This window comes from Macaca mulatta, chromosome 19, assembly GCF_049350105.2.
Source record: "Macaca mulatta isolate MMU2019108-1 chromosome 19, T2T-MMU8v2.0, whole genome shotgun sequence".
NCBI classification, from domain to species: domain Eukaryota; kingdom Metazoa; phylum Chordata; class Mammalia; order Primates; family Cercopithecidae; genus Macaca; species Macaca mulatta.
The window spans coordinates 44,388,431-44,400,654 of NC_133424.1; the positions used below are offsets into that span (position 1 = coordinate 44,388,431).

General features: G+C 46.0%; 1 protein-coding gene across 3 annotated transcripts in view; it reads left to right on the forward strand.

The window, feature by feature from the left end:
- GPATCH1 (G-patch domain containing 1) overlaps positions 1 to 12,224 on the forward strand; it is a 47,592-nt gene that overhangs the window by 12,968 nt on the left and 22,400 nt on the right. For all 3 annotated transcript variants that reach the window (XM_015123505.3, XM_077982056.1, XM_077982057.1), the window contains exons 4-10: positions 186 to 346; positions 986 to 1,083; positions 2,645 to 2,703; positions 3,093 to 3,332; positions 4,315 to 4,462; positions 8,450 to 8,529; positions 11,647 to 11,851. In XM_015123505.3, coding sequence (XP_014978991.3) covers positions 186 to 346; positions 986 to 1,083; positions 2,645 to 2,703; positions 3,093 to 3,332; positions 4,315 to 4,462; positions 8,450 to 8,529; positions 11,647 to 11,851 — 991 coding nt within the window. The remainder of the gene's footprint in view (positions 1 to 185; positions 347 to 985; positions 1,084 to 2,644; positions 2,704 to 3,092; positions 3,333 to 4,314; positions 4,463 to 8,449; positions 8,530 to 11,646; positions 11,852 to 12,224) is intronic.

Here is a 12,224-nt window from a genome sequence, read left to right on the forward strand (position 1 = left end):
GAAACTCCATCTCAAAAAATAAATAAATAAAAAATAAAGTCTGTGTGTACATCTGTCACTCTGCTGATCCTGACCTAAAGTTTGTAGTTTTAACTTTTTTTTTTTTTAAACAGAAATCAAACTATGTGATGTATTGTGTATAGTCACTTTCCAAATAATGTAATTCTGTTTGAATTTTTTTGAAGGATCTTAGTGAATTTGGGATAGCACCTAAAGCGATCGTCACCACAGACGATTTTGCCTCCAAAACCAAAGACAGAATACGAGAAAAGGCCAGGCAGTTGGCTGCTGCCACTGCCCCGATTCCTGGAGCCACCGTCCTTGATGACCTCATAACGCCAGCAAAGTAAGCATTTCCTTCTGACTGTTGTGATCTTAGCACCGGTGTTTCGCATGTGTATGATTCTCTTGCTGAGGGGTAGTTTATTTGCAAGTAAGACAAGCCTTCTTAGGCTCAAAGTCTCAGTGAATAAGGGGGTTTTGCCTAAAGGATCTTGCATTGTCACTGCACTGAGACATCAAGAACTGCAGCCACTAGCTGTGCTGCTGGGGCTCGTGGAGGCTGGAGAGCTGTTAGGAATTGCAGTGACTTCTCACACCATCCCTCCAGACCTTATAGCCTCGCTTCTGCCTGCCTCCTTCACTTTCTGTGTTTCCTTGTTGTGCTCCTGGGCTTGTGGCCTGATATGACAGCCTTAGACCTTCAGGGATTCCCAGGCCACATGCTTGGCAAGGACTATCTAGAGTCCCTGTGATCCTATCCTAAAGGAGAGAGGTCATCTGATTGACTTCCCAGTTCAGGCGCGCACCCCACTGCAGCCTGCTGTGGCTGGAATGGCAGCGTCACGCTAGTTGTAATGTGGGTGAGGGCAAGGGCCCAAGCCAGACAGGCCTAGGGACTGAGCAGGAACTCAGAAGCCACCCATTTCATACTCTTCGTTAATGTTACTTTGAAAAGTTCATTTTCAATGCCTTGCTATCCTAGATTATCTGTTGGTTTCGAATTGCTAAGAAAAATGGGTTGGAAAGAAGGACAAGGAGTTGGTCCTCGAGTAAAGAGACGGCCACGCCGACAGAAACCTGGTGTGTATGTTAATTGATTAACTGGTATCACTGCTGCAGTGTACTTTTTTTTTTTTTGAGACAGGGTCTTGCTCTGTCACCCAGGCTGGAGTGCAGTGGTGTGATCCCAGCATACTGCAGCCTCGACCTCCTGGGCTTAAGTGATCTTTCCACGTCAGCCCCACAAGTAGCTGGGACCACAGGCATGTGCCACTATGCCAGGCTAATTTTTTGTAGAGACAGGGTTTTGCCATGTTGCCCAGGCTGGTCCCAAACACCTGCACTCAGGGAATCCGCTTGCCTTAGCCTCCCAAAGTGCTGGGATTATAGGCGTGAGCCACTGTGCCTGGCCAAGAGCGTACTTTTTAATGACTGCAAATTCCAATAAACAAAATAGCTGGGCCCAGTGGTATGTGCGTCTTCTAAGGCTTTTTATGTGTAACGCATGACGGCTTCCAGAAAGGCTGTGTTAGTTTGTGCTTCTGCCAGCAGCATGTGAGAGTTCATGTTTCCTACCCTCCCCCAAACTGTCACAGTTTAACATTATTAGTTGTTACTTATTTCTTGCCCTGAGTCTCCCCAGCCAGACTGTAAGTGACTTTTTGAGGGCAACAGTCATTTCTTTTGGGTTCTTCATGACGTGGGGCAGTATTGGTTATTCATTGAGCACACTACTGCCAAGTAGGGCCAGTGCTGGTAGAAAGTGATTCCTGGCTGGGTGCAGTGACTCACACCCATAATCCTAGCACTTTGGGATGCTGAGGTGAGAGGATCTTTGAGCCCAGGTGTTTGAGATCAGCCTGGGCAACATGGTGAAACCCTGCCTCTACCAAATATACAAAAATCAGCCGGGCGTGGTGGAGTGCACCTGTAGTCCCAGCTATGACTCAGGAGAGTGAGGTGGGAGGATGGCTTTAGTCCAGAAGGTTGAGGCTACAGTGAGCTATGATCATGCCACCATACTTCAGCCTGGGTGACAGGACGAGACCCTGTTTCTAAAACAATTCCCAGTGATCTGCCTCTGACCGTAATGCTGTAGCACATTTTATAAATGTACCCATGTACCTCTGAAGAGTATCAGTGAGTTTTTTTTTTTTTTTTTTTTGAGTTGGAGTTTTGCTCTTGTTGCCCAGGCTGAAGTGTAAATGTGCGATCTTGGCTCACTGCAACCTCCGCCTCCTGGGTTCAAGCAATTCTCCTGCCTCAGCCTCCTGAGTAGCTGGATTACAGGCTTGAGCCACCGTGCCTAGCTGTTTTTTTTTTTTGTAGAAACGGGGTTTCTCTATGTTGGTCAAGCTGGTCTCGAACTTCCGACCTCGTGATCCACCTGTCTCAGCCTCTCAAAGTGCTGGGATTACAGGCATGAGCCACTGCAACCAGCCTTTTTTTTTTTTTGGTAATTTTTTGTGGAGGTGGAATCTCACTATGTTACCCAGGCTGGTCTTGAACTCCTAGGCTAAAGTGATCCTCCCTCAGCCTCCCAGAGTGCCGGGATTACAGGTGTGATCCACCGTGCCCGGCCTGGTCGGGGTTTTCTATTTGTAGTCACTCATGACTATTGCATTTGAAATCTCTTTTCTAGATCCTGGAGTCAAAATCTATGGCTGTGCATTACCCCCTGGAAGCTCGGAAGGATCTGAGGTATTGCACGGGCTCACTGACCTTCAGTTTGGTACAATAGCACCTGTTTCTGTATGATTGTGAAATTTTAGGGTTGGAGACAATTTTAGAAATCAGATCCCACCACTGTACAGTGAAATACTCATGCCCTAAAGCTATCCTCATTATATCAACATACGTATTCAGCAATGTGCCTGCACCACAGACACGCAGGTCTGTTCAGCTTCATAAAATGAAGTTGGTGTTAGCATCCTTTGTGCCGGAAAGTGATTTAGTCATTTGTAACAGCACCAATGAAAGTTTGCTAATTGTTGTGTGTGGCATTAATCTCTGCATTTTCAATTAGTATTTTGTGGGTTTACTTTGCATCATGCAATGACTCACCTTCATTCCACTTTAAACTGAAATAGGGTGAAGATGATGACTACTTGCCTGATAATGTGACCTTTGCACCCAAAGATGTCACACCTGTGGATTTCACACCTAAAGATAATGTGCACGGTCTGGCCTACAAGGGCCTGGATCCCCACCAGGCACTGTTTGGAACTTCAGGAGAACATTTTAATCTTTTCGGTGGTGGCTCTGAGAGAGCTGGCGATCTTGGAGAAATTGGACTGAATAAAGGAAGAAAATTGGGAATTTCAGGCCAGGTAAAATTATTTTCTATTTTATAAAGGGGGAGTCATTGATAAATGAGTCTACTTTCTTTTTTCTTTTTAGAAGTTCTTTATTTTCTTTTTTTTCCCCTAATCCTCAAGTGGCATCAGGTCAAAGGTTCTTTCTTAAAATGTATTTTAAAAATGGTAACTTTGCCATTTACCCTCTTTTTTTTTTTTTTTTTTTTGAGACGGGGTTTCGCTCTGTTGCCCAGGCTGAAGTGCAGTGGTGCGACCTCAGCTTACTGCAACCTCTGTCTCCCGGGTTCAAGTGATTCTCCTGCCTCAGTCTCCCTAAGTAGCTGGGATTATAGGCATGCGCCACCATGCCCAACTAATTTTTGTATTTTTAGTAGAGATGGGGTTTCACCATGTTGGCCAGGCTGGTCTCGAACTCCTGACTTCAGGTGATCCACCTGCCTCAGCCTCCCAAAGTGCTGGGATTACAGGCATGAGCCACTGCGCCTGGCCACCTTTTCTTTTTATAAACATTTTTTTTTTCAGTCTTTTAAACAAAAATGCTACTTGTTAGAGGCCCCTTCCCGCAGAGACTAGGAGTTCTTCCAGCGGGCAGTAGAGTAGCAGCGGTCCTTAGACCCTGGCCACCAGCGTTGGCCCAGGCTGCATTGATCAGTTGAGGAACATTTTTGCCTTTCTCCTCTTGGAAGCCACATTTCCACCCCTGCACTGCTGCTTAGCTTTGTTCTCCACTCCTCGTCCTGTGCTGGGACCTGGAGCCATGGCTGTTGTGGGGACTGGAGGGCAGCATTAGCACTGGGGACATGGGATTTCATCTCTGGTCATTGTTTTCCAAAAATCTTGTGTGTGTGTTGATCTGGGACCCCCGTTCACTTCTCTCTTGGTGATCTTGAAGTGCTACCGTGGTTTCCAGTCACATCCTTAAAGTAGCTTTATCCCTGAAGATCCCAGACATACCCTAACCCCTGTACTCAATTTGAAACTTTGTTTTTTAAAGGCTTTTGGTGTGGGTGCCCTGGAAGAGGAAGATGATGATATATATGCCACAGAAACTCTATCCAAGTATGACACTGTTCTGAAGGACGAGGAGCCTGGAGATGGACTCTATGGCTGGACAGCACCCAGGCAGTATAAAAACCAGAAAGGTAATTCGACAGACGCAAACCTAATGGCAGGATCAAGTGTCAGGGTATCAGGAAGGAGGTGCTGCAAGAGTGCAACAACCAGCCTCTGTTGTTGATCAAAGACATGGTAAGAAACAAAACAAAGAAGCAAGGCCCAGCGTGGGAAGTGAAACAAATGCAGGATTCAGACCTGGCCAAGGCCAAAGCCAGCTGTCAAGGTGGGGCCCAGGTGGGAAGGAGGGAGAGGTCTGTAATCAGGGAAAGAGGAATGCCTGGACCAGTGACCAAGTGGCTGGTCAGAGCTGGCAGCGGGTCAAAGGGAAGCACCCAGAGTTAGAGGAACTGGGCAGGCGGCCAAAGGAGGCCAACACATGCGGCAGGTTAGAAGGTCAGGCCAGGGGACCAGGAGGCAGGTACACCAACAGCCTGCAGCAAGATGGAGCTGGGCGCCCAGTCCATCTTCTCCCTTGAGTCTCTGGCTCTGAGGAGGCTTTTTTTGGGATAAGAGGCCGACATTTTTCAACACAGCTTTAACTTCACGCTGTGTTGAAATTTCAAGGGGTATCAGATCCTGTGGTCGAAGTCACATTTCAGTTGTTTCCAGAAAAGGTGCAGGGCCAGACAGGGTAGAGTCGGTATTAGCAGCATGTGATGTGGAGTCAGTCAGACCTGGGTTTGGTTGCCAGCTCTCCACTGCCCAGCTTTGTGACCTTAGGCAAGGCTCATAACCTCTCTGGGCATCGGAGTCCACATTTGTAAAGTGAGGATAAAATCCACTCCAGAGGTAGTTGTGAGGATTAAGTGGCATAACTTAGTGTCTGGCATAGCACCTGCCCAAAGACTAAAGAAGTGGCACCTACTGTTCTTTGGTTATCATACAGTCATGTGTCACTTGACTGGGATGGTGTGACAGGGAACCCAGGGTTTTACACAGGACACTGGAAGGGCATGTGTACCCAGTGTTAGGAGACTTAACCTCTGGGCGGTCAGTGGGTTGCTAGTACTTACTTCCTTTTTTTTTCCTTCTAATTTTTTTCTTTTTTTTTCCCCTGAGTCATTTAGCTTCGGAGCCTTCTTCTTTTTGCCTCCCTATAGTTTCTGATTTCTCTTCCCAAACTATGAATTATTTTTATATAACTTAAATGAAGATATATTAGTATATCATAATATACTACCTAATTTAAATACTATATTATAATCAATATACCATTATATATTATATATGATTTATATTTTATATGATTAATATATCAATACTGTCAGTATATTATGTAACATATAATATATTATTACATAATGTATAGATATGTTAATTATTATTTATTAAAAAATGGTGGGAGAATGAAATTGATAATATCCTGTATCTGTTAATATAAATGACATTCAATATTATACAACATATTAATAACATTAATTTATTAATCCTCTAATAATCATATATAATGACATATACTTAAGTCTGCCTGCTGAGCCACATCTTTCACTTTTCCCTCATGCACCAGCTTTGCCCCCAGCTGATTGGTTCCCATTCTGTCCACCGAGTTCCAAGCCTGTCCTTGTCTCCTTGTCCCTCTCTGCTGTGGCCTCTCTCCCCCAGCTTCCTCTCTTCCACCCTGCAGGGCCACAACATCTGTAGTTTTGACTGTATGGTTTTCTTTTTCTTTTTTTTTTTTTTTTTTTGAGATGGAGTGTTGATCAGCCGCCCAAGCTGGAGTGCGGTGGCTGGATCTCAGCTCACTGCAAGCTCCGCCTCCCGGGTTCACGCCATTCTCCTGCCTCAGTCTCCCGAGTAGCTGGGACTACAGGTGCCCGCCACTACGCCCAGCTAGGTTTTTTTTTGTATTTTTAGTGTAGACAGGGTTTCACCGTGTTAGCCAGGATGGTCTCGATTTCCTGACCTCATGATCTGCCCGTCTTGGCCTTCCAAAGTGCTGGGATTACAAACGTGAGCCACTGTGCCCAGCCCACTGTATGGTTTTCTATTCAGTGAATCTATCTTTATTTTACCCAGTCTCCACGGCTGATTTTTTACATTTAAAATTTTTTTTTTTTTTTTTTTTTTGAGACAGAGTGTCACTCTGTCATCCAGGCTGGAGTGCAGTGGCATGATCTCGGCTCACTGCAACCTCTGCCCCCTGGGTTCAAGTGATTCTCCTGCCTCAGCCTCCTAAGTAGCTGGGATTACAGGTGTGCACCACCACACACAGCTAATTTTTTTCTTTTTTTTTTTTGAGAAGGAGTTTTGCTCTTGTTGCCCAGGCTGGAGTGCAATGGCCTGATCTCGGCTCACCACAACCTCCGCCTCCTGGGTTCAAGTGATTCTCCTGCCTCAGCCTCCCAAGTAGCTGGGATTACAGGTACCTGCCACCATACCCAGCTAATTTTTGTATTTTTAGTAGAGATGGAGTTTCATCATGTTGGCCAGGCTGGTCTTGAACTCCCGACCTCGGGTGATCTGCCCGCCTTGGCCTCCCAGAGTGTCGACGCCCAGATAATTTTTTGTAGTTTTAGTAGACACGGGGATTTCACCATGTTGGTCAGGCTGGTCTTGAACTCCTGACCTCAAGTGATCTGCCTGCCTCAGCCTCCCAAAGTGCTGGAATTACAGGCGTGAGCCAGCACAGCTGGCCATGGTTGATTTTTAAATTCTCATTTTTTTTCCCCCATGATCAATAGGGCTATAATGAATATTTTTCTGGTTCTGTCTTTATGCACATTTATTTATTCAGAATTCTTCAGAATGAACTCATAAACATGAAATTTCTGGGTTTTGAGAGAATGCAAATTCCAAGAATGTGAAATTGAATCCCACATTACCTGAAGGAATTTTAGTAAGTTCTAGAAGCTTAAAAAAAAGCCCAACATGCTGGGTGCGTTGTCTCACGCCTGTAATCCCAGCACTTTGGGAGGCCGAGGAGGGCAGATCACAATGTCCGGAGATCCAGACCATCCTGGCCAACATGGTGAAACCTCGTCTCTACTGAAAATACAAAAATTAGCTGGGTGTGGTGGCGGGCGCCTGTAATCCTAGCTACTCGGGAGGCTGAGGCACAAGAATCACTTGAACCCAGTAGGCAGAGGTTGCAGTGAGCTGAGATCGTGCCACCGCACTCCAGCCTGGGTGACAGAGCGAGACTCCATCTCAAAAAAAAAAAAAAAAAAGGAAAAAAGCCCAACATGAGTCAAAGCACAAAGGATGGTTTTGTGGGGAGGGGAGAGATGCGGTGGTGCTGAGTGATCAGTGGCTAAAAGCCTTAGCTCATCTGCACTGCGCTCTGCTCCTGCTTTAGGCCTCAGCTCCTAGCCCATGAAAGAGCTCGTGATTGTCATGTAGAAGGGGCTTTTGAGTGCAGAGAATACAGTTCATTTATACGGACTTTTGGCATAACCAGTACATGCAGGAAAACTTTGAGAATGAAATCAAAGGGATTTTGTTGATGGGGTTGTCCCTATGACCAGGAGACGATCCACCAGGTCATTCAGTGTCCTATGTCTGTGATCTTTATGTCTTGTTAAAGATTAGAGGCTGACCTGGTGGCATGGCCTTTCGTCCCTATTTGGATTGTTGCTAGGGAGATGGCCAGGTAGTCACCCTGCAGTTCTTCACCTAGTTCTACACATGACACACTCACAGGTGTGATTTGTGTTTTTCTCCATACTGGTCCTCTTGGTGGTTTTTCTTGATCTTTTACTCCATGGGGTAGATCCTTTGGTGCCCCTAAGGTACTTTTTCTAAGTCACATCAATGTACTTGTCTTGGAGGACCGCAGCCTTGTTACCTGGGTAGCCCAATTTGTGGAGGGCGGTGTGGGCTGGGTCCCAGTCACTGAGTCAACAGAGGCGTGGGGCTTTGCTTGCCACTCGTTCTTCCCTTTACTGCTGCTGCTGAGTGATAGCAGGTATGACACATGCTATTTACGTTCTTAGAGGTAACATAAAACGCTGACGTGTTCTGTCTTATTCTGATCGTCTCTACTTCTGGAATTAATCTATGACATCATTTTGTAGAATCAGAGAAAGACCTTCGATACATTGGCAAAATTTTGGATGGATTTTCCTTGGCTTCTAAACCTTTATCTTCTAAGAAAGTAAGAACAACTTTTTTTCTTTTTTTTTTCTTAGTGGTTTAGTTCTTAAAATATTTGCTGCTATGTGATCTGAGTTCTATTAACAACGGGAAAGATAAGTAAATTTTGATTTCAAAAAACAACAGCCTGGTTACTAGTGATTGTCTAGAAAAACATTCTACGTTAGAAATATCAGGGCCGCCAGGCGCGGTGGCTCACATCTGTAATCCCAGCGGTTTGGGAGGCCGAGGTGGGCAGATCACGAGGTTAGGAGATCGAGACCATCCTGGCTAACACGGTGAAACCCCGTCTTTACTAAAAATACAAAAAATTAGCCAGGTGTGGTGGCGGGCACCTGTAGTCCCAGCTACTCGGGAGGCTGAGGCAGGAGAATGGCGTGAACCTGGGAGGCGGAGCTTGCAGTGAGCCGAGATCGCGCTACTGCACTCCAGCCTGGGCGACCGAGTGAGACTCTGTCTCAAAAAAAAAAAAAAAAAAAAAAAGGAGCATTAAAAAAAAAAGAAATATCAGGGCCAGGCGCAGTGGCTCATGCCTGTAATCCCAGCACCCGGGGAGGCCGAGGTGAGTGGATCACCTGAGGTTGGGAGTCCAAGACCAACCTGACCAACATGGAGAAAGCCCGTCTCTACTACAAATACAAAATTAGCCGGGCTTGGTGGTGCATGCCTGTAATCCCAGCTACTGGGGAGGCGGAGGCAGAATCACTTGAACCTGGGAGGTGGATGTTGCCGTGAGCCGAGATCGCACCATTGCACTCCAGCCTGGACAACGAACGAAACTCTGTCTCAGAAAAAAAAAAAAAAAAATCAGTTGGCCAGGTGTGATGGCTCACTCCTGTAATCCCAGCACTTTGGGAGGCCGAGGTTGGTGGATCACCTGAGGTTAGGAGTTTGAGACCACCCTGGCCAATGTGGCAAGACTCCATCTCTACTAAAAATACAAAAATCAACCGGGCGTGGTGGTGGGCTCCTGTAATCCCAGTTACTCAGGAAGCTGAGGCAGAGAGAATCGCTTGAACCTGGGTGGCAGAGGTTGCAGTGAGCCAAGATCGCGCCATTGCACTCCAGCCTGGGCGACAGAGTGAGACCCTGTCTCAAAAAAAAAAAAAGAAATACTTTGAATCCCATGGAAGATATAGAGAAGTTGTGGACACACTCCTTTCTGCCATGCTCCTCTGGGTTTTTGTGTGGTGGTAACATGAGAGTGCTTTCTGGCTGATTTGGGGGTGTGTCTCCAGAAGGTGACAAGGCTAAGATGATAAAAAAAAACAGGATTTCTTGACAATGATAACACCACTGTTTCATGGACTTTCATTGTGCCAAGGGCTCGAGCCAGGCTCTGCACCTTAACAACCACCTGGGGAGCCTGGGGAACTCCAGTTATAGCACACTGTCTGGGGTGGGGCACAGGCATCAATATAGTTACAACTCCTTAGGCGAGTCCAGCGTGCACCTGGGCCTGAGAGCCAGAGGAGAGAGGGGCTGGGAGAGAGGGGTCACTGCTTTCAGCTACAGGGTTACCTCATCATGGACTTGAGCTTTCACATAGCTTAAAAATCTAGAGAACATTTCAATGTGAATTTGGGGGGAAAATAGTAAAGAAAAGTCTAGATAATAGCTTAAATAACAAATACATGTGGGTTTGTTAGACTAAGAGCAACGGAGACCATTTAATGCAGTTATTTAACAATATCTAGTACTTTCCTTTACCTTGTCTGCTGTGCCATCATTCATGCCTGTCAGTATTAAAAATCCCCAAATTTCCCAAATAGATTTTCATTTCACTTTTGTCAACTAAATTTAAATTCCTGTCTCCACTGCCCTCCTAGGTCCTGGACCAGGTCCTCTTGGCTCTACTAACATTATTCATAGTAATATCTTGGATGAAAAAAATAGGCCAGGCATGGTAGCTCACGCCTGTAATCCCAGCACATTGGGAGGCTGAGGTGGGTGGATCATTTGAGGTCAGGAGTTCGAGACCAGCCTGGCCAACATGGCGAAACCCCGTCTCTACTAAAAATACAAAAATTAGCCAGGCATGGTGATGCGTGCCTGTAGTTCCTGCCACCCGGGAGGCTGAGGCAGGAGAATTGCATATGCAGTAGGTGGAGGTTGCAGTGAGCTGTGATTGTACCACTGCACTCCAGCCTGGGCGACAGAGCAAGACTCTGTCTCAAAAAAAAAAGAAAAGAAAAAAGAAGGCCTGAAGCTTCAATTTGCAACTGAAACGTAACTAGAAAAAAGAATTCTGAATTTAAAAATAACTACAGTTATTATTATTATTTATTATTTTTGAGATGGAGTCTCTGTCACCCAGGCTGGAGTGCAGTGGTGTGATCTCGGCTCACTGCAACCTCTGCTTCCCAGGCTCAAGCAATTCTCCTGCCTCAGCCTTCCGAGTAGCTGGGATTACAGGCATCCACCACCACGCCTGGCTAATTTTTGTATTTTTAGTAGAGACGGGGTTTCACCATGTTGGCCAGGCTGGCCTTGAACTCCTGATCTCAGGTGATCCACCCGCGTTGGTCTTCCAACATTCTGGGATTACAGGTGTGATCCACTGTGCTCCGCCCCGACTATTATTTTTTAAATATATATTTTTTAGTTTTATAGAGATGGGGTCTCATTCTGTTGCCCAGGCTTCTCAGGAACTCTTGGGCTCAAGCAATCCTCCCATCTTGGCCTCCCAAAGTGCTGGGATTATAGGTGTGAGCCACTGCGCCCCACCATTATTTTTCTTTCATGCTTTGAATGGTACTTTTCTAAATTTTCCGATGTACAGTGGGCCAGCCCTACCTGTAAGCCCTGACATTTATGATCTATTGTCATCTTTATTGTTCTTATCCTATGAAACAGGCACATTAGCTTCTTTCTGTAGAAATGGGTAGGAGGATATTCGCAATGCCTGACCACTGGAACACGGTGGCTCTGGTGACCCTCCGGTCCAGAGGGGATGCTGGCTGGACCTCTGGCCAGCCTGTTCTTGGGCTACCTGTCTGCTGAGTGTTAACCCAGGAAGGGGCGGGGTTAACAAGGCTCAGAGGTAACAGGTTTTCCTGATTAAATCAAACATGATCTTGCACCCTGTATTTCCTGGGTTTTGTCTTGTTTTGTTAAGATCTATCCACCTCCAGAGTTGCCAAGAGACTATCGACCAGTGCATTATTTCAGACCCATGGTGGCCACCACCTCCGAGAACTCACACTTACTGCAGGTGTTATCAGAGTCAGCTGGAAAGGCAACACCTGACCCAGGGACACACAGTAAGCACCAACTGAATGCCTCCAAACGGGCAGAGTTGCTTGGAGAGACGCCTATTCAAGGTATGTGCCATGGAAAAGACTGAAATCATTACATTTCATATAACTTGAGTTATCAAAATAAAAATGGAAAGTTGTTTTCCCACTGAAGTTTTTTATGTGAATTTGTATTCCCAAACTGTGGAAATAACACTATTTATTGTAAATGGCATACGTAATAGTGTGCATAGCTTTTACTTCTTTTTTTAAGTTTTTTTTTTTTTTTTTTTTTTTTTTGAGACGGAGTCTCGCTCTGTCGCCCAGGCTGGAGTGCAGTGGCCTGATCTCAGCTCACTGCAAGCTCCGCCTCCCGGGTTCACGCCATTCTCCTGCCTCAGCCTCCCGAGTAGCTGGGACTACAGGCGCCCGCCACCTCGCCCGGCTAGTTTTTTGTAGT